The sequence below is a fragment of the Hesperophylax consimilis genome, chromosome 2 (assembly GCF_061612785.1).
Source record: "Hesperophylax consimilis isolate HC1 chromosome 2, BYU_Hcon_1.0, whole genome shotgun sequence".
Lineage (NCBI taxonomy): Eukaryota > Metazoa > Arthropoda > Insecta > Trichoptera > Limnephilidae > Hesperophylax > Hesperophylax consimilis.
In genome coordinates this window covers 22178998-22202275 of record NC_142837.1, presented here as the reverse complement: position 1 = coordinate 22202275, position 23278 = coordinate 22178998, and the positions used below count along the sequence as shown (strand labels likewise).

The 23278-nt window shown below is 34.3% G+C and overlaps 1 protein-coding gene across 1 annotated transcript in view; it reads right to left on the bottom strand.

Moving 5' to 3' along the window:
* LOC149425799 (adipokinetic hormone/corazonin-related peptide receptor variant I-like) overlaps window positions 1-23278 on the bottom strand; it is a 375276-nt gene that overhangs the window by 38832 nt on the left and 313166 nt on the right. The window contains exon 4 of the mRNA XM_089643523.1: window positions 7553-7706. Within this exon, the coding sequence (XP_089499649.1) occupies window positions 7553-7706 (154 nt within the window). The remainder of the gene's footprint in view (window positions 1-7552; window positions 7707-23278) is intronic.

Genomic DNA, 23278 nt, shown 5'->3' with positions numbered 1-23278 from the left:
TCGAAAAATAAAAATAAAGGTATTTAGGTTGTTTTACAAGTAAGGAAATATTTAAATAAAGGTTATTATAGGTTAGGATAGGATAGGTTAGGTTATGCTAGGTTAGGTTAGGTTTTTTTAATTTTTTTATGTGACACCTCACAAGAGTGTCTCTGCCTGTGCAGTGTGCAGACAGGGGAACTATGTCACCACCCGGTTGGGCGGCGTTGTGAGGCGGAATAAGGTAGGGGCTGTAGGAAGGGATTTTTTAATGCGGGCCTTGAAGAGGCTTGGATTATAGGAGGAAGGAAAAACAGATGCCGGTAGCTCGTTCCACATACGAGCCGACTTACACAAAAACGAGTCGTAAAAACTGCCCGTTCTCATGAAGCCAACGTCAACCGTGAACGGGTGTTCAGTTCGTGTCCGTCGAGTTTCGCGCACGTGCACCGGTGCATCAGAAATCAATGCTGCTAGCTTCTTGGAGCAGGCTCCATTGAAATACCTGTAGAACAGACACAGCATGCCTACATTGCGTCTATGCATTAGAGAAGGCAATCGGTCTGTTAACAATGGATTGTCAATCAGACGGATCGCTCTCCTTTGCACAGATTCAAGCAGGTTTATCAAGTATTTTGGGGAACCAGCCCAAAGGTGGCTCCCAAATTCAATAGTTGGGCGGACTTGAGACTTGTACAGGGTCAGCAGCTGGTCACTGTTGAAGAATCTCCTAGCTCTGTACAAGATGCCCAACTTTTTGGAGGCCTGATTTACTCGGGCTTCTATGGATCCCCGATACTTGAGCTTGTCTGATAAAGTAACTCCAAGCATTTCAATGGAGTCTTTATTGGGGAGAGTGCTCCCATCAAATTGCACCAGACAGTCATTGATCTCCCTCTTTGCCGAAATCAGACACGCTTGGGTTTTTGAGACGTTGAAACTGACCAAGTTGGCCTTACCCCAGGCACCAACCATCTCGAGGTGGTGGTCAATTTTTTGCTTCAAAACTTCCAGAGCTGTTCGGACATCATAGGTGGAAGGAAGCCTGTCAAAAAGATAACCCTCGTGAACGGTGCTGTCATCAGCGAAGCAGTGAATTGGTGCACATTCAACGAGATCGTTGATGAGCAATAAAAACAGCGTCGGAGACAGCACAGATCCTTGTGGCACCCCCGCATTGATTTGGTGCGGTGAGGAAAAAGAGCTGTCAACCATGGTTTGAATTGTTCTCTCCCTCAGAAAGTCTGCAATCCAACTATGCAGGGTTGGGTGGATCCCATACGATGGTAACTTCCCGATAAGCGCCCGGTGCCAGACTCTGTCAAAAGCTTTGGAGATATCCAACCCAACGGTTTGAGTTTCACCAAAATGTTCCATGTACCGCCCCCAAATATGCGTCACATATCCGAGTAGATCGCCAAACGATCGGTTTCGACGAAATCCATATTGCCGATCGCTTAGAATATTGTTATTCTCGAGATATGTGAGAAATTTGTTGTTAACCACCATTTCTAATACCTTCGAGAGTATGGAAGTGATGGCTATGGGGCGGTAGTTAGAAGGGTCGGAACGGTCCCCCTTTTTTGGGATTGGGTGGACGATTGCCTTTTTCCAAAGATCTGGCACCTTTCCACCTTTGAGAGAGAGCCTATAAATTTCACTAATGATCATCCAGTCAATCCACATTATGCAATTGCATTATATAAGCATAATAAATACAAAGTAATACAAGAACAACACGTTGAATGATAGAGCTAGGTATAATGCCAGTAGCCGAAATAACAAATGGTAATATTTTTTTAGTCTGAGAACGCCAAAGTCTTTTAACCTCATTTCCTAAGTCTGTTAATTTTTTTTTTTTCAGAAACAGATTTTTGAACATTACAGGAATTTGGAATAGCGACATCAATGACAGTGACAAGTTATTTTTTTTTAAGCAGGTAGACTAGCAGATAACTAGGAGTATGATTAACCTGTGTTTAAAATTTATATTAAATAATTGCCATGATTTTAGGTGCATTTTATTTTAACCTTACTTTTAATAGTTTGATTTTTATTTCTATTTTCTTTAAAATACCTTTTTATCCATCTGTTTGAACATTATTTTTATTTTTAATAAGGTTTCGATAACGGTAAGTATTTTTTTATTTTTGTTTTACCGTAACATGTCTGTATCCCTAATGTTTTATTATTTGTTCTAAAAATTTTATTTTGTTAGTTATTACATAATTCATGTAAGACTACCATAATACGGGCATGAGCCCGTATGGTAGTAATAAGTATGGTAGTTGATAAAATCACAAAAATTATATGTATTTAAAAAAAATTTATAGTAAAAATTAATATTTTAAAAAAATTATTGTATCGTTGGTAATGTAGATTTAGTGTAGATTAATATTTAAAAAGAAAAGAGGGCTAGGGTTCGGATAAATGTGCGAATATTTTGCGAACTCTCAGCCGATACGCGCCGTATTTATCCTCGCGCCAGTTAACTTTCTTGGGTGTTTACTTTTATCAACTTATTAAAATGATGAGTCGACGAAGTTAAAGTATTTATTTTAAAACAGATTATTAATTACAAGTGAGTAAAATATAAATTCAAATGGAGCATCTAACAACAATAGCTACAAGTAGCCTTGGTGACTGAAGGTTGAAGATTAACCCTGTCTGGGGTGTTGAGTTCCTTCTCTCTTCTATCTCTCATCGCTGGGCTTGTACGGGTCCATCGTTGATGCTGATAGTGTCACTGGTGTTTAACGCAGCTAGATAAGGCGAAGAGCTGGCTGCGTGGTATTCTCAGTGTCATCTTCGGGTCGGGGGTGTTGGTAGCTTGCTGGGCAGCCGGTCGCGCTTCATCTACTCTGGAAAGTTCTTGAACTTTTAGAGCTCTCCAAATGGATTTTTCAAGAACTTCCCATATATATTTGGTGATCTGGTGAGGAAACACAATTAAAGATGCATGTTGAAGGTCACAGTGTTTTTATTGAGTCAGAATGCAGCATAGGAGATGACTTCGGGATGTGAAGTGGTCTAGGCGGTAGCTGGTGAAAACCATGGGTTTTCTGGGTGCTCCAGTGCTGAACAAGGTAGCCGAAGATACGATGGACCTGTCGGCGGTTGAACCGGGGATGTAGGCCGACCGGCGAGGATGTCGCGGCGTCTAGGCGCGTGGATGTAACTCTGGCCAGGGATGCTGAGGCCAGGGCGCTGAGATGATCTCTTTGGAGTCCATGGTTTAACATCGGTAGACCAATTTTACTACAGTTGTTATTGCGTATTTCGTTGATTAAAGTATCCGAGATGAATCATTACCTTTTACTACTTGGAACATAATATATAATGTAGACGTAATATAGGTACCTAAATGTGTAGTTGTCTTGATGTGAATTTTACTGAACATATTTTCAACATGTATTTGGCGGCATATTGAACTTTAAACCAAAGTGATAGTATCACCAACGCAGCGTTTCAATATATTAAATGTACATTTACAGTAATTTTAACCAATAATAAACATTTATTAAAGATAGTTAAATTATAAAAAAACCTTAAAAAATTTCAAAGTTGAATTTCTAGCATACGGTTTTATTCAGAAGAGGCCCAAATAATGGAGCTAAATTCCAAGATACTGCGAACAAGAACTTGATATGTTCTTCGTATTGCGATTCCGTTAATAAATGTTCTCGCATTGCAAAGAATAAAGAACAAAAATAGAAATTGCATTAACAAGTTACTAGCAAACCGTCCGTGTTAAACATAATTTTTGACTAAGGTAATATTTTATATATAAGGTTCGTTATTTTGCATCAATAAAAGTCCATTCCGCGATAAAGTTTTATTTCTAAACTTAACGATAACCTCGATAAACTCGTATTTCCTTCAAGTTTTAAAATAAATATGGGATTTAGGATTGCAGAGGCCTATCTATAGTTTTGAGATAAAAGTAAATAAATATTGGAATACGCATATGCCCAACTGTATTGGAATACGCATATGCCCAACTGTATCTCTTAAACGGCTGTATGTATGAGATAGAGCTTCGTGTCACTAAAAATATGATTATGGCATTACCGAAACCAAGTTTAACTCAAAACAACAGTTTTTATAGTTGGGCCCCTGTGATCCTAAGATCCCGAATACTTCATGGCGATTAAAAGAGTACGTTATTCAGGTAATCTCCTTCTAATAGTATTCGAAATGTAATAAAGAAAAATAGATTTGGTAAAACCGCTAAGTTTTAGAAAAATTCACAGTGCGCCATTCCATAAAGTTCCCTTTAAAATATTACCAAAACATTTATATATTTCCACTATTTCGTTCAAGATTGTTTAATCAATTTTTTTTATTTCTATTTGACCACCTTCAAAGAATAAAATTTTTCAAAAATGTGTACTTTAAACTCCAGAGTACAGAGTGAAACACCTGGATTATGTGTAGTATTTTAATTGTGTACTTAAAACTCCGGAGTATGGAGTGAAACACCTGGATTATGTGTAGTATTTTAATTCTGTTCTTAAAACTCCAGAGTATGGAGTGAAACACCTAGATTATTTGTAGTATTTTAATTGTGTACTTAAAACTCCAGAGTATGGAGTGAAAAACCTGGATTATGTGTAGTATTTTAATTGTGAACTTAAAACTCTAGAGTATGGAGTGAAACATCTGGATTATGTGTAGTATTTTAATTACGTACTTAAAACTTCTGAGGACTGAGTGAAACACCAAGATTATGTTTAGTATTTTAATGATCCTTTTAAATTTATTTATTTTGTCGACTACAACGATAAGTCCATACTATTATTAACTTTACATTTTGACGAAATGGAGTTGAATTGTAATGAATGCGGTTTTAATTAATTATTGATGCAAAATATAAACATGATTGATAACAAAGTAATAATTCAAGTGCATAATATATTGTAACATTTCATTTTCATAATTATGAATCTATTTTTTATTTGAATATACCCCCATAAAAACGTACGCTTGTTGTGCATTGGGGGGAGTATTATTTATTTAGTTTTTAATGAAGATTTTTTTTCTGTTGACTCTAATTTTTATGTAAAAAATTTATTATTTTTTGTATTTCTTTGACTATGTATCTTTTACGGGTTACAAAATAATAAATAATAATTTAATAGAAAAAAAAATTAAAGCAATTTTGCTGAACTTATTATTACATAGCTTGATCACACACGTCACTCATTTCTTATCACACACGTGCCACGATACATCCAATCCCTACGTGAATTTTCATTTTTTTAAAGCAATGCGTAGGAAATACATTACATGCATCAAAATTCTCAACGTTTTTCCCCGTTCCTTTCTACCCCGAAAATGTGGGGGTTTTTTAACCTTAACAATTAATATGGTTTACTATTAAAATTGATAAAATATATTTCTTTACAATATTTAAGGTAAGATTAAATTCTGAGTTCAATTAGTTCGAAAAGACGATCCGTGCAAAACGGTAATATTCAGTTTCGCATTGTTCCTCAAGACTATGGCTGGCACCTGAGATGCTGTGAAGGAAAATGTACGAAAGCATTATAATACTCTATAACCTTCTCTTTGCAAAAAGGACTTTCACTATCTCCAATTAATTTACAGATACTGATCCTCATTACATCCTGATTAAAAGCGACACTGGAAAAACAATAAAAGTAATCTAGTCAAGGAATTAATGTAGGGTAAATAATACAATGATTTAGTACTTGTCCACTCCCACTTTAACTGTCGTTTTCTCTATATATATATCTCGAAATCTTAACCGATATCTTAGTTCAATATGAATCAACAAACTGCCAAATCTACTATAAATATTATTAGATTATGAATAGTAGATGAGAATATTAGGCTGACAAAACGAAAGAAGATTTATAGACAAGTTTACACCTCTACATAATAGGCGTTAGTGATAAGTAAACACATGATATTGTGAGCACATAAAATATCTACAGAAACAGCTACGGAAATTAACTAGTGAAATCAGATTTTTCGAATAAAAAAAAAATTCCCGGTATTTCGCATATTATCGTTTGAACTATTATTATTGACAATAAAAATAATTGTGTACCATCATTTTGTTGTTTTATTACCGATCGGCAATCATTGGCATTATTGTTGTAATCACTACGAACAAGTGAATAATCATTGTAGTGTTTTTTTTTAATCAAAAATCGTATTTTTGTGGTGTAATATAATGGATGGAAGAATTTTGCTGGTAATTAAATATAACGCATCTATTTATTGTTTTCTAATGTATGTAATATTTTTTAACCTAAAATAATAAGACATTCGAGTATATACGTATTACACAATACCATTACAATATACACTTCTAAGAAGAGGCATAATAAGGGAGACAAATAATTTTCCTCGGGGCCTACGTCATCTTTGGGGAAGCTGTATGGAGGGTTTTTTTAAGGAAAGGTAGGAGAGAAAGATCTGGGAAGGAAAAAGGTATGTGGGATGGATAGGAATCTAGGGTCAGGGTGTCCAGGAGTGACGGACGTTTAAATCCATCCTTTCCACTGCGGTGCAAGGCGACGGGTCGAGATAGTCCTGCTGGAGAGTTTGACCCACCACCGCAATGGGCAACCACCCCTTGAACCCGGTCACCAAAGTCAACAAACGTAGCGAACCGCTTGGGTTGACCTATGGCGGAAGTGTGGTTATCCAACGAATGGTTCCCGGGGCGGTGATACCCATATCAAATCAATCAAATCAAAAATTATTTATTGTAAAATTAAAATTACAAAAGGTATAGCTTATGGGTAGACCCCATTTCTTCCAGCTAACCACATTTATTTAATTACAATGTTTATACAGATAAAATAATAACAATATACCAATGAAAAAATAAAAAAATACAAATATATATACCAATAAAAATAGGTGTTTCATTTACGTGAGGTATTCACTCAACGTGTAGTGACATTTATTAACAAGGAAAGTGTTTAGTAACGTTTTGAATTTGTGTGTATCTTGTATTTGTTTAATGTTATGTGGAAGGTTGTTATATACTTTAATGGCCATGTAGTATGGTCCTTTTTGGAATATTGTTTTGTTTGCTTTTGGTATTAGTAAGTTTTCTGTGAGCCTTGTAGCGTATTTATGTGTTGAGTTTTTTAGTGGGAACTTGTCTGTAGATGATCGCACTAACATGCATAACTCCAATATATATATGTCTGTGACTGTCAGAATTTTCAGATTTTTAAACATAGGTCTACATGAATCTAAACGATCAGAGTTTGTAATTTTTCTTATGCATCTCTTTTGTATGATGAAAACATCTTTAGCGTTTACCGCGTTTAGCGCATACCGCAATTGCAAATTCGCTTCATCATATACAACCTTTTTTTTTCGATTACTGCCTTTATTATTGTATTTTATTTTGCTTTATATCATATTATCGGTTTATTAAATATTTTCAAATCTTAGAATGAGGGCCTTAGCACGGCTAAAGCACCCAGTGAGTCCCACATTGTCAAATTATGTTTAAGATATGTAAAGTAAAATAAAACTAAGGTGATAGAAAGAAACTTACGCAATAGTAAATTGGTACACTTACCACAACGTCATGACGATGTATGGCATCCAGCAACATACGAACACCATTACAATGGTCACCGTCATGCGCAGGGTTCTGCTCTTGGCGCGTTCTATATTTCTGATATCCGATCGCCTCAGTCTCAGGCGACTGCCCTGTATGGGGTTACTTATATCTGGAAATAAAAAACGACAAAATGTTATAAGGGTTTTACATCGTCAACTGTAGCATCTTGATCTTATTGTTTTTTTTTTAATTTGTGTTGTGCTCGGGTTGTTAGTTGGAGTGTTAAATATAATTCGAAGTGAAAATAAAAATGTAAGAAAATGAAACTGGTTGTACCATAAAAATGTAAGGCTTAAATTTTTGCGTTTTTGGTGTACAATCGTGACCGTGGTATTTTAAAATGTTAAACCATTAGTATTTGTATCGAACGTCATCAGCATCATCAATATAAAATGTACATCAATTATAAAAAACACAACAAAATGCCATCATATTTACCACTGTCGAAAACTATGTAAAACCTTCCATAAAACTAATGTTGATAAACCTGCCTTACATATAGGTAACTCATGTTTAAAAACCTGCCCTGCCGTTTAACGGTAAATTTTATCGCTCGGACCTAAAAGGCAGTTGTCTCGCTTCAACTCAAGCAACCATCTTACTCTGGCTAGGCAGCCGCTGATTGGCTAAGCACAAAACCTGCTTGAACGGCCCACGTGTATCCAAGAGATTTGTAAAAAAATACAAATTTGCAAGCCCTTCCTGTAATAATAGGAAACAATGTTAACTAAATAATTATATACAAAGATACTTATATGTTAATTAAATAAGCTCGAATAGAAATAAAATATGTTACACGTAAGATAATTATGTAATCAGCGAAACTCTGAAAATGTTACAGAGATTTGACCACTTATCTTGTAGAATATGTCTTATTATAACTAAATAAACAATATTGCGACGATGTGGTTTTGGCAGGGCGACAGAGGCAGATAAGGTCTAATATTATAAAATATTCCTATATTTCTGAGATAAACAGATTTTATCCTACAAACGTGGCGAGCTTCATAGCAAGAAAAAAGCAAGCTCGTTACGGGAATTTCATAATACAATCAATGGTCGGAGGCGCGGTCCTATAGAATCTTATAAAGGCGCCGCAAAAACCGGTCCCTGCCCATTCCGCCATAAGCCCTGGACCGAGCAACATCTACCGCTGTCCGCTCTGCCTGACCCGCTTCGCTACCTGAGAGCAACACGCTGTGTTTGATTTCAACCCGGTTCCCCCCCCCCGCTCCACTTCCGCTGTCTACTGCAACTGCCTGCTGCTGAGCTCGCTGCTCACCGACAAGCCAACGACGCCCCGACGTCGCGGCGCCTCTGCCTCGGGCTTCACTGAGCCTTCCCAACAGCCAGCCTCGGAGAGAGGATCTGCCATTGCTTACTGAACCAGCCAGCGCCCCGCAGAGCCGTTACTGACTGACCTTGGACGAATACAAGGAGTTTTATCCGCAATAAAAACAACCGCCTTTATAAAGGCGTTCTTTTCAAAAGCAAATTACAAATTTCGAATATATCGTCTTTCTAAAGACGCATTCATTGAGGCAAACATATTACAATGGTCGATATTCCCTGCATTTTTATGATATTTTAAATAACTCTGTAATGGTTCAAATGAAATACCTCAAGTGCTTTATTTGAATCATTACACAGGACAAAGGTAATTGTGTGCCGGTGCTTATATTTTTACAGTTTTCTCTTGTGCAGGCGACACGTTCCGTACAGTATTTATTATTTTAAATGGCGTTAATATGATTCTACGCTACACAGCTCGTGATAGAATATAAATTATTATTATCCAATATTATTAATGATCTAGAAATTCTACATAAAATCTTTTCATGACATAATCCAAAGATAATAGAGTATAAGGAGATATGCTGTCAAGCATTTTTACTATGGGTACTTATGTTGGTGATGTTGTTAACCAATGCTACTGCACGCCTTCTCTTACGCTAAAGCGTTCACTCCTTTCCAAACGCACACATTAAGCTTTGTTGGCACTAATACCATTGTGATCCACAAGTATATCATACGTGTCCGTATTTATGCCGAATTCACATTTACGTAAAATTAAGAGGGCTTTTCGTAGTATTTATTTTATAGATTTTTATTTTCCATGAAGTGGTGAATCATTTACTGAATTGAAAGTTAATTTTCGTTATACAAATAGAACGGCGTCATTGCGCCTCACAATTTTTACCTCATATACGTGTTTAAAATGTTACCTGGCTATTATATACTTAGAGGTCTTGTGTTTTCTCTTTCTGTGTTCGCGCTTTTCGATTATAGCACATTCATGATGAAACTCTAAAGGAACCATTTTTTAGGTATTCCTGTACCAGTTTCATTAGGTATATGAGCGTGTTGGTGCGGTGCATCTTGTGCACGAACCCGTCTATCCAAACGGTATCGAATGCCTTCTCTAGATCTAGGAGCGCAGGGTTATGTTTATATTTGCAAAGGGCAGCACGGACGCCGATTCCCACATCTGGGGGAAGTGCCCGGTTATGAGACAGACATTTGTAGTGTAAATTATGACTTTTTGAGGGAGATGTTTGACTAAAATGTTATGTATTTGATGTCTTCCCGGCGCTTTATTCGTTTTTAATCGCTTGATTGTGACTGCAATCTTGCTCTGCGTAGCAAAGTGGACGTCTCGGCTCAGATCTCGGAGAGATTCAGTTACGATTTGGCCCGTTACCAGGTCGTGGAGATGCTGTGTTTAGGGTCTTTTTAAGAAAAGGAAGTTTTGGGAAGTAAAAAGGTATGAGGGATGGGTAGGAATCTAGGGATCAGTGGGTCCAGAAGTGACGGACGTATGATCTATACCTCGCGCTGCAGTACAATCCGTACAATGGGTCAATGAAAGACCAATTGGAGAGGTCAAAGGGTCTCTCCAAACCAACATCTCCCGATCTGGCACACCACGCCGTTGGTGGACAGGCGCATACTGGACACACCTCACCCGATGAACTCGGACACTCCTGCTAAATCACTAAACGTTGCGAACCACTTGGGGTTGGCAAAGGTATTGGGAAGTGTTACAATGGGGATTGTAAACATTATATTTTACACTAAAAGAAAGAAAACGTCGTAGGTACATTATTTTAAAGGAAGAAAATAATAATTTAATAGGTAACTATTTTGTTTTCAACTCGAATTGAAATCGACTGAAATTTGATCGGTTTAAAGTGAGATGAAAACAATAATAAGACAAATAATCGAAATTAAAATCCATTGTAGGGACGGCGGATCGGTAAAATTTTTTTTTTTTTTTTTAATTAATTTTATCATAACTATACAAACTTTAGAGATGGGTAGTGAAAATGCCTTTTAAGAGTTCCGAATAAACCAAATAAATAAACAATCCACAAATTAAACACTGTAAACTAAATAAATAAACAGGTGCAGATACATTAAAAATTCAAATCTTATCCTTCAGCACAGCGGAATGATTCTATTATCTATACGTTTTCATAATAAGTAATTAAGCATCATAAATACTCATACATCATTGACACATTAAATAATGCTAATTGTGTTCATGCCATAAAGTATTTTTTGTTTTTTCAGTAGGTTTTTTAAAATTTTAATACATAAGAGAAATCGTAATAATTTTATTTTCGATTGTTGCAGTCGTTTAAATCTGTACATTCAGCACTTTAATCAATGTTTTGTATGGTATAGTTAAGTTAATGATATAAGAGTCATTGTATTATTCACGTAAAACCGTGCATTCGTGTGGTATGTCTAAATACCGTGCTTCAAATTGATTTTTTAAGGACTCTGATAAGTACGTTACCTATTAATTCGTACCTAATTAGAAAAAAATACAGTGTGTGGCAAGCCTACGCACGACGGAAGTGAAACTTTTAGTATTCTTCTCTCTCTCTTTTCATTTCATTCTCTCTTTTTTTCTGTTTATTAACATATTTATAAGTAGAATGTGATAAAAAAAAATTAAAAGTTATAAAAATATGGGATTCGAAACCGGGTCCTGCATAACGAATGTCGAACGCTCTGCCTCTAAACCGCGAAGAGAGGTATCTCGCGTGACGAGAACTGCGTATACAACGTGTACCTACTTCTCAATTGACTTGTCCCTCGCAAATTTTCGTTTTCAAACACGGCAAATGAATAATATCACATAACGTCTCGTTAACGCTTTATATAGGGTCGAATCGAAGATATATCGGCAGTGTGGTACCCACCATGAAATATTTAATATCTGTTAATTGTTTCATCACTGTAACCAATTTACTTTTTGTTTCCATAATATAAAATTACCATAATAATAATAATATCTTTATTGTGATAAATTTTTCAAACTATAACTATAGAAATACATGAAAGACTGTTTTATATACATTGGTTTATAACTTAGATGAGTATAATTTTATCAACGGAAAGTAATATATAAACAGTAGGTAAAATAAATGTAAATAATAGAAATGTTAATGTAGTTATGTGTTAAGGTTTATCATAGCCCGCATCACTAGTCTTAGCCTGTGTTGAGGCAGCTATCTACCAAGTTTTATTTATAGTACTATAACGTACCTACAATTATATAACAATACGAACACTCAATAGTTAGGTAGCATAAATATCAATTCAATATTTACCAAGTTCGTTTATAGTCCTAATAATATACCTACAATTATATGAAAATACATACAATAATTAGGTTGAATCAATAGCTGCGAATTTGGATGAGTGCGCCGGTAAAGGCCCTATCATTACTTTTGATCCAAATTTTTACGCTATCTTTGAAATTTTTTTGTGAATGACATGTTTTTATTTTATCAGGAAGAATGTTGTAAAGTCTTGTCGCAAGATATCGAAAGTTTCGTTGTTCAAACGTAGTGTGCGTTACAGGAATTTGAATTAAGTCTTTGTTATTGCTTCGAGTACTGCGAGTATTAAATCCTTTTTCGTAGTATGTATGTTTATTTGTGTATAGGTGGGTGAGTATTGTTTTTGCGTATGTCTGCCAAACATCAAACACATTCATAATATGAAAGATTAAGTTCGAGTCAGTAATTAGAGGAAGTCTAAGAATTATTTTTATAATAGTTTTATGTGCCTTTATGATTGGGTCTAGTGCAGATGAAGTTTCACCTCCCCACGCTATGATACCATACTCAATAATAGATTGACAGAGTGCAAAATAAACCATTTTCAAGTGTTGTGAGTTGAGGAAGTTTCGTATCGTTTTGAAGAAGTGCATGGTTTTTCTTATTTTGTTTGCAATAATTTGAGTGTGAAGATTCCATTTGAGGTATGGATCAATGGTGAGGCCGAGGTACTTTATCTGAGCAGTGCGCTCAATGTAGGGACACTGACAACATTCTTCAGAATTTAAACATGTGTATATTCTAATAGAGGCTATGCTCAATCAACTTTTATTTTTTCATTTTGTGATAAAGTAAAACTTAAAAATGAAAACAACATGGGAGAATCCGATGGTACTAAAATAAGTTCAGTTCAATTTCCGGATTTAGCTTGAGAATATTATATAGTCCCTTCCATTTGGGATTTTCCCACAAAACCCAAAATAATCGATTGATAGACCACTAAATAAGAGGGTGTTTGGATATATTTTTATTATCCTTCTGTACCGCTCTACCGACCACAGGTTGCGAGTTCAATTGCGTGATACGTGCAATTCACCGTGGAGTTTTGTGTTTCAGAGAGAAGGAACATAGAGGGCACGAAATACAATGTAGGGCTTTTCAATATTCTGGCGACATCCTCTTATAGTTCCATTCCGTTCCCTTTTCTATTATTTTGTCCACAAGAAACTTGCGGCCCAAGACAAATATTTAAAAAGCTATCAAAACTTTCTGGAAATCATTTATCTTTAATATAATATAGCTAGTACTTATCGGGAGTTATAAAATACAAGACCATTATTCATATTTCTCCGGGTCCAAGACCTCTAACCCATCTAATACACAGTATTGACCAATGGTCATACGAAGCTTCTTTTCATATGACTGGATCAAACAGGAAGATGAGCACCATCGATAAGCCTCGATGTGGCCAAACAATTTCTCAAGGGACGTAGTTACGTACTCAGAAGTTATTGAAGCGTGTTTCAATTGCGGAATATATGGAGAGCGCAACGAATAAAATGAGAAAGTTATTCTGTATGGTCTACAGTAATAATACCGATTCGGGGTCATATTTATTTATTTATGCATGCAATGCAAGGACGGGTTGTTTCATAAAATGTTATCCATTCATCTAATTTCGAAGTTAATCTTTAAGTTCTGTTACTATTTCAGTGTTGTGAAACAAATTGTCAATAATGTTATAATAACAGAACTTGAATAGAACCTTCTCAGAACTTAAAAAAAAAACTTTTAATTTTGATGAACTTTTAACCCATACTTTAAAAACGTATACTGATTATATTCAATGAAATCAGAGTGTATTTTAATTTGAGGGGACCAGATAGAATTGTTTTCGACTTGAGTTATAACTAAGGAAGAAAATATACATAAAATTCAGCCTGCATATGTTTGCGCTCGTAAAACTCGAAAAGTAGTTAAAAGTCCAAAGTTTGTTATTATTGGTGTCATGAGTGTTAAGAGAAGTCGGTTACGCCAGAGTAATACTTAACGCAATATCTCCGCGCTGGAATAAGATATGGCGACAAATTGAAGTCGATTTAATGTCGTTTTTAACAGTAATATTGTGGTATACAGTAGTGAATGGTGGAAGAAGTCGGAGCATTGAGGAGTCTACTAGTAAGTTTTACATTTTTAACAGTAATATTGTGGTATACAGTAGTGAATGGTGGAAGAAGTCGGAGCATTGAGGAGTCTACTAGTAAGTTTTACATTTTTAACAGTAATATTGTGGTATACAGTAGTGAATGGTGGAAGAAGTCAGAGCATTGAGGAGTCTACTAGTAAGTTTTACATTTTTAACAGTAATATTGTGGTATACAGTAGTGAATGGTGGAAGAAGTCGGAGCATTGAGGAGTCTACTAGTAAGTTTTACATTTTTAACAGTAATATTGTGGTATACAGTAGTGAATGGTGGAAGAAGTCGGAGCATTGAGGAGTCTACTAGTAAGTTTTACATTTTTAACAGTAATATTGTGGTATACAGTAGTGAATGGTGGAAGAAGTTGGAGCATTGAGGAGTCTACTAGTAAGTTTAACATTTTTAACAGTAATATTGTGGTATACAGTAGTGAATGGTGGAAGAAGTCGGAGCATTGAGGAGTCTACTAGTAAGTTTTACATTTTTAACAGTTATATTGTGGTATACAGTAGTGAATGGTGGAAGAAGTCGGAGCATTGAGGAGTCTACTAGTAAGTTTTACATTTTTAACAGTAATATTGTGGTATACAGTAGTGAATGGTGGAAGAAGTCGGAGCATTGAGGAGTCTACTAGTAAGTTTTACATTTTTAACAGTAATATTGTGGTATACAGTAGTGAATGGTGGAAGAAGTCGGAGCATTGAGGAGTCTACTAGTAAGTTTTACATTTTTAAATGTTTCTAAAGATTTTAATCCTTTAAATTTTTAATCCAGCCTATACATACTTCATGCCCTACAAATGTTGAGGCGACACAATACCCTGATAACGGGGATTTGCCCCGACGCTCACATTTTAATTATTTCTGATGAGCTTATTACTATAATCTTAAATGTTTCTAGAGGGATTCGAAGGGATGCAAGTTATTTATATTTAAGATTAATAAAAACAGGACCTTACAATTAAATATATTATGTAAAACGATAAGTACATTTTATTAAATGTAAAATGTTGTAAGATAAGCGGCAAGTACAAGATTTTATTTTTCTAGACGATGAATTAGTAACTTCCCGACGACTCCCTCACAAAAGATTAGAGATTTTATTAATGTATTCATAAGAATTAATTAAAATAAAAACACTCGCGAAAATTCAATTTCTGGCCAGATACACGAAAGTCGACCGCCAGTACTCTAAAACTCTGGATTGTGCGTATTATATTTGTGTGCGCGTTGGTAAGGAGTTACTACGTAATGACTCAGACGCCGCCAAAGTTCCGGCCTGTAAGGTTGTGTGTCACCCGGCCTGTCGCTCCGGTCATTTCTTTTACGTATTTTTTTATTTAATCAAACGATAACTTTGAAATCTATTAGTGAAATTTTCTGTTTTTTATATTTTAACTTCTTCCTCAAGTGAGTAAAGGTTTTTTAAATAAATAATAAATATAAATAATAACCAATACAAAAGAATACATTATTAAATGCGTAAATGTGTAGGCACTTGAGAAAAAAGATGACACTAAAGTATTGTCGTTATGTTATTATGTATCATTTCTAGCCCAAGTAGACTTTTTTACTATTAATCCTTTTTTTCACGACACTTGGCGACGCGGCTGTCTGTCCGGTTGTCACAACCAGCGGCACAGAATGTTATAGAGTGCCCCTTCACTAGAATCGTTTTCCTAGTTTTATTTATTTACGCCCTACTGGGCTTTTACATTAATTTCTAATTATACAGTCATGTTAGTTGTAACAATGGAATATCTAATAAATTATGGTAAAATAAAAGGAGTTTTTTTTCTAAGGATTGGTATTCTCTTATATTTCAATAAAGTGTTTGTGAAGAGTTCGTTTCATTACTAATACTCCAGGGCAATTACCGATTCGCGATCGTAATTATTCCGGCAGTCCCAATTTTTTTATATGTTTTATAAACTGGTCCCCTGATGTAAAATCTGAGTTTCCGACCTTGGCACACCTGTGCTCGCGCCGCCATTTTGAAAAAAACCGGCCGAAATCGGTCCAAAATCTAGTTTTTCCAAAATATCTCATTCCCAATGCAAATTTCGGCTAAATTAGCTAAAGAATTAAAGTAGAACATAAAATTACTTACAACTTTTGCGTAAACAATTTTCTTCAATCTCTAATAGGTACCGAGGTAGAAAGTCGTAAAGGTGCGTATATTTTTGAAAAAAAACAAGTTTTTTGCGCGACTAGCTTTGGTTTTTTGTAAATATCTCGTTTCGAGTAAAATTTTGTGAAAAAATTATTGATACTAATTTTGTAGAAAATAAAATTTCATAAAATAAATAGGTATTTAATTTTTGTGTTTTAACTCTAATATGTATCCAAGCTCTAATCCACCAAAACCAGTTAAATGACCCAACAACAAATTTTTGAAATTCGAAAGTTTTTTTTCCATAAAACAAAAACTCTGCATCGAAAGTTTTTCTCCATACAGACAATTAGACATATGTCACCTATAAAGTACCTTAAGTCATTCGAATATTAAAAAGAGTCATTAATCTTTTAAGTTTAGATTGTTAGATCATTTGTTGTAGATAGAATTGTGCAATTATTATCTTCCCAAGTTACTGCACTTACTTACGTTGAAATGATTTTCAAATTTAAGGTAAAATTGAACCAATTTATAATAAATCTCTTGGCTAATATATACTTACGTTTCAGTTAAATATGGGAAAACAGAAGACAAAGGGAGTTTTATCCCGAACAAAATTACGGCACCAAGGAAAATGTTTAACGGAATGGAGAAGGTACTACTTAAATACCCACATAAAAATAGATCTTTGGGATACTTTTTTTACAGAACATAATTAATTGTACAATGTCAGCTTAAATAATTTTATATATGTAGATATATACATATATACGCAGTCGATAAACTTCTGAGCATATTGAATTTGGAGTATAAGAAGTAAATTAATTTTGATTTCCGGTGACATATTTTTATTTTTACCGAAATACATTTTTTACACCAAATAAGCTCAGGAATTGTTGGTGAAAGTTTGTCGGGCATGTATACATCTCTAAATAATTAGGGAATAGAGACAGTATAAATAATTAACAATATTTCTCATTTTAGGAAAAATTCCGCAAGACTTCATCCAGATAATATTGCAAATAATAAAGAAAATACGAGTATTGTGTTAAACGCTATACCGACACTCAACATGGTAATTTTTTCACAATTTCTGTAAATATAAAGTAAATAATATTAATTTTATATGATTAAATAAGCGCTATAAAAAAATTAACAAAAACTGACATTATTTTTCGGCACGGACCAGAGATGAATGAACCTGAAAAGTTTTCGCTGGCTCTAGTTCTTATGACACTAACGTGCATGCCGTTTCCAGCCCCTTATAGCTAGGTCTGACGCAGGCATGACGATTGTTGTCAACTTATATGTTCTCACAACAATAATTGTTGAAGAAAAATAAAATTAAGGAATGAAATTTAAAACATTTTACCTCTGTTTCAATTTTTGGCCTGGTTTTGGTGGGTTAGAGCTTGGATACGTATTAGAATTAAAACACATAAATTATATACCTATTTATTTTATGAAATTTTATTTTCTACAAAATTAGTTTCAATAATTTTTACACAAAATTGTACTGGAAACGAGATATTTACAAAAAATCAAAGATAGTCGCGCAAAAAACTTGTTTTTTTTCAAAAATATACGCACCTTTACGACTTTCTACCTCGGTACCTATTAGAGATTGAAGAAAATTGTTTTCCCAAAAGTTGTAGGTAATTTTATGTTTTACTTTAATTATTTTGCTAATTTAGCCAAAATTTGCATTGAGAATGAGATATTTTGGAAAAACTAGATTTTGGCGCGATTACAGCCGGTTTTTTTTTAAATGGTGGCGCGAGCACAGGTGCGCCATGGTCGGAAATTCAGATTATACATCATGGGATCAGTTTATAAAACATATAAAAAAATTGGGACTACCGGAATAATTACGATCGCAACCCCCTTTTTGGCGCTATGTGTACTGGCCTATAATACGGAATCCCCAAATATATAAACAACATTCTCACATTTATAACCCAGATAACATGTAGGTTCGTTTATCATCAACAAATCAATACAAAAACCGACCAATATCATATAACAACAAAGGCAAAAGCATATGGCAACAAACAAAAAAAGAACAGGTATCCGCTAGTAAGCAGGGTGAAAAAAATCAAAGGCAGAATAAAGAACACAGAAAAAATGTGCAATTAATGCTTGCTTCTAGACTCAGCAATATACCACCTCTATCTATATTACAGCAGGTAATTTATACACTTGTATATACCCGTCTATACGTACTTATACGCTCGTGTGTATAATTCCAAAATTTGATTGAAAAGTGAATTAACATAATGTTTCTAATATTGTTTTTATTTCATCACGAAAATACTTAATATATCAATAATCCGATGCCTAAAGGACCGATTTCACCGGAGAAAAATTCTGAGCAAGTAATAACTGATTTAAACATATAATTTTATTATGAACGTATTGAAGTCGTAAAAAATTTTCAAATACATATTTCCCATACATATTGTTTTCAATTATATATCCGTAATAGAAATTTTAAACCGTTAAATATTTATGTTACATACAGAAAGCCTACCTCAAACATTGACGAATTCTTAATGTATCATGAATCTATTTTAAATAACTGTACAGATGATACCCTTATCTTTGGTGATTTCAACATTGACATTCTTCAAAAAAATAATACATCTCTTAAATACATCAACACGCTAGACTCATACAACTGTTTCATATGTAACACATCCTATCCTACACGAGTAACAGATACCTCTACTTCTCTAATAGACCATATCATCTCAAACAGACAAAACATTTCCTCAACTACTGCAAATATAGATGCCTACCTAAGTGATCATAACATTTTGATATTAGATTACCAAAACAGCTTGAAACATCACACTAATAATAGAATACATTCTTTTTCAAACAACACCAAAACCGATAAAAAACATGTTCAAAACTTATGTAGAATCCCACAACTTACAACATGAAACCACCAGTAATGCCAATGAAATCTATAATAATTTTAATGAATACATCAAAACAGCAATAAAATCATCCCAACATAAATCTGAGTTACGCATAGGAGACCAACGGAGGGGTAATACTCCATGGTTTGATGCAAAATTAAATGCACTTATCAAACAGCGCAACAATGCGTTTAAAATCTGGAAAAAAATCAGCAAAGTGATATATTCACAGCACTGAGAAATAAAACAAGAAATCAAGTTACCAACTATAGAAGATATGCTGAAACCAAATACTACACGACTATATTTAAAGAAAACCTGCGTAATCCGCGACAGACATGGAAAATAATAAATGCAATTCTAACAAATAGCTCGACACCCCAGAAAGATGAAATTGAATGTCTTCTCATTAAGAATGAAGAAATAACATGCCCAACACAGATAGCTTCAACTTTTAACAACTTCTTTATATCAGTTGGGGAAAACTTAGCAGCTACAATTGCATCATATCCAGATGATTCTATCACTATAAACACGGATCAAAAAGCAATCCAGTCTTTATACATGGCCAAAACAAATAAAACAGAAGTTCTCAGTATCATCTCTCAACTAAAGTCTAATGCATCTCCAGGTTTAGATGGAATTACACCAGTGTACCTGAACTTTTGCAAAGATATATTAGCTGACCACCTTGTTTTTCTTATTAATCAATCCCTGAATAGTGGAATCTTCCCAGACCAACTACAGATAGCAAAAATAATTCCGATTTACAAAGATGATTGCAAAAAAAATCCTTCTAATTACCGTCCTATATCCATCCTCTTTGTCGTCTCTAAAGTTTTTGAAAAGGTTATTAAGCTTAGGCTCACTAAATATCTCCTATCAAACAATTTACTCGCATCCCAACAGTATGGATTCAGAAACCAATCTAACACAAAATGTGCTGCCTTCGATTTTGTATACGCCCTCCAAAAGCATATAGACCAGGGTAAGCATGCTGCAGGCTTATTTATAGATTTAAAAAAGGCTTTCGATACGGTTGACCATGGGATACTACTAAAGAAGCTAGAACACCTAGGCATAGTAGGCACTCCCCTGAAGTTACTGTGTAGCTACCTCTCTAACCGACACTGTCAGACCTTTGTTGGAAAGGGGACAAGCAGCATGGGAACGATAAAATGTGGCGTGCCTCAGGGCTCCGTACTTGGACCATTACTATTTTTAATATATATAAATGATATTGCTAAATGGGGACTTAAGGGTACAATACAACTCTATGCAGATGACACAGTGATTTTTTATCACAATAATGATTTAAACGAACTTGAAAAGGAAATGGAAAGGGATGTAGCTTGCCTGGCAAACTGGCTGCAATTAAACAAACTTAGCCTAAACATAAAAAAAACACATTACATACTGTTTGCAAATAAAAAAATGTAAGTCTTAATATAAGTCTTGATAATAACCGCCTTGAAAGGGCTGATGTTACAAAATATCTTGGCCTTTTCATTGATTCACAACTCACATGGAATCACCAATTTAAACATGTTCTATCCAAAATTACTCCTATAACTGGTGTTTTATATAGACTTCGCGGGTTACTTCCTCCTTCTCTATTAAAATCGATTTATCATGCTATGATTCACTCACATCTAATATATCTCGCCGGAATCTGGGGATTTGCTACAAAAAAAATGATTTCAGAAGTCCAAGTCGTCCAAAATAGAGCCCTGCGAAATATTTTCAGTTAACCTTGGGACACACATGTCAAAGACATCTACAGAAACACCCAAATACTTCCTTTTAATACCATTCCCACTTTTGAAATAACGAAAACTATATTACAAATAATTCAACACTCGGCACATTCCAACACCACACTCTATTACAATTACGACGTACACCAACACAACACAAGAAATCACAACAAACTACATATACCAAAAATCAAATCAACAAAATATGGACTAAGATCCCTGGAATACATAGCTCACACAAAATAAAATAAACTACCCAACGAGATCAAATGTGCAAGTCAATGTAAAAAGACCCAAACTAAGATGCTCAAACTTCATCTTATATGACTATCTGAAATAATAATGTTGTGTATGTCCCATCATATGTCCATTTAATACATACAGCTATATGTTTCATGTAATGCGTATCATTCCCGCAATGAGTTTATTAACTCCTGGGAGTACAATGCTTTATATAATATACAATATTCTTTATTGTATACTTTTAATAAAAAAAATTAAAAAAAAAAAAAAATTGACGTAAATAAAGTAAAAGTTTTGTTTACACAGGAAGAGAAGAAACCCGTTATTCTGGAAGGAAGGAGAATAGAAGACATATTTTTTCTTTAAATGTATTAAATAGAATTTTGCAGCACGACTCTTTTTATGATTGTAATTATCTAACTTAGAAATAGTTGAGCGTATACTTCGAGATGACAAGTTCTGGGAAGAAAAAATGCTTATTAAATTAACTAATTTTTAAATGGATTGCATTCTTGTCGAGCTTATCGATCCTGGAGTCACAAGGTCTATGAATTTTCGTGATCCTCCACATATCTTAGATATTGTATGTAAAGAACGTCAATTTGGAAAGCGTCGTTTAGATTTCGACGAAATGCTATTTATTGAATAATTATTTTCGTTTTTTATATAAAATTATTTTTACTATTTCTAACTTATATTATAATAAATGATGGCCTTTATACAAAAAAAGTTGCATCTTATGCTTTTTACATTACATAATTATTTGTTTTATGTAATTTTTTGTAAACGATAAAAATAAATATTGAAAATGACTGATATTTTATTTATCTTGTCAATATATTCAGATATAATTATGATCAGATATTATGAAAATGATTCGTGATTGAATACCGTATTGCTTTGACATCTGTCAATGAAGAACACGTCGGTTACGAGTCATAAGTTACTGCCTACCGTCTAGCAGTATGGTTACAGAAATCTGATAAGAATCATAAAATCACGAGCTCCTTCTGCAATAGGTAACGTTTCTATCGAAATTTACCTAAAACATGCACATTCAACTTAATATTACTATTCACATAGTTTGAAAGACGCCCATTATTAAGCATTTCATGTTCAAACCTTACTCATGGGTACCATCTAGTGGATTTCATCGCTGCTCTGACTTCGAACTGTTCGTGGTGTCGGGTGTTCCCCGTTCCAACGTACTTCATTCCTCTGCACCCCGAAATATTATAATATTTAATGCAAAGCGGAGCGCGTGTGAAACTAATTTGCTTCGCCCACTTAAAGCGCGTTCACGCCCATAACTGATATTTTTTTAGGATCTTATTTCGTCTTAACCAGTAAATTCTTAGCTTGTTTGAAGTGTTGCTGGCATTCTGGTCTGCGTTGAACTTTTCGTGTGCGTTTTTTTTCTGGTACGTCGTGATAATTAAGCAGTTTGTCACCATAGTTTTTAATGTTATGATTTAAAAAATGCTGTTCCATATCTCCAGTGAAGTTACACATTTCCATAATTTTATTGGGAAGGACATAAAAGATCTTACCAAAAAACTTTCTTAAAACTACGAGCCATACAATTGTAGATGCCTACCAACTTACAATATATTTATTGTTTTGGTGTTTAATTCGTAGAACTCCATTTAATTTTTTTAAGTAAATTTAAAATAAATCAAATTTAATAATGTTATAATAATTATTAAGTTCTGCAAGTATTTCTGTAATTTTTACAGTTTTTAATGTGACAGCTGTTTCGGCTTTTGAGGCCATTATCAAACTGAAAGTTTGTAAACTGTAAAAATAACAGAAATACTTGCAGAACATAATAATTATAACATTATTAAATTTGATTTATTTTAAATTT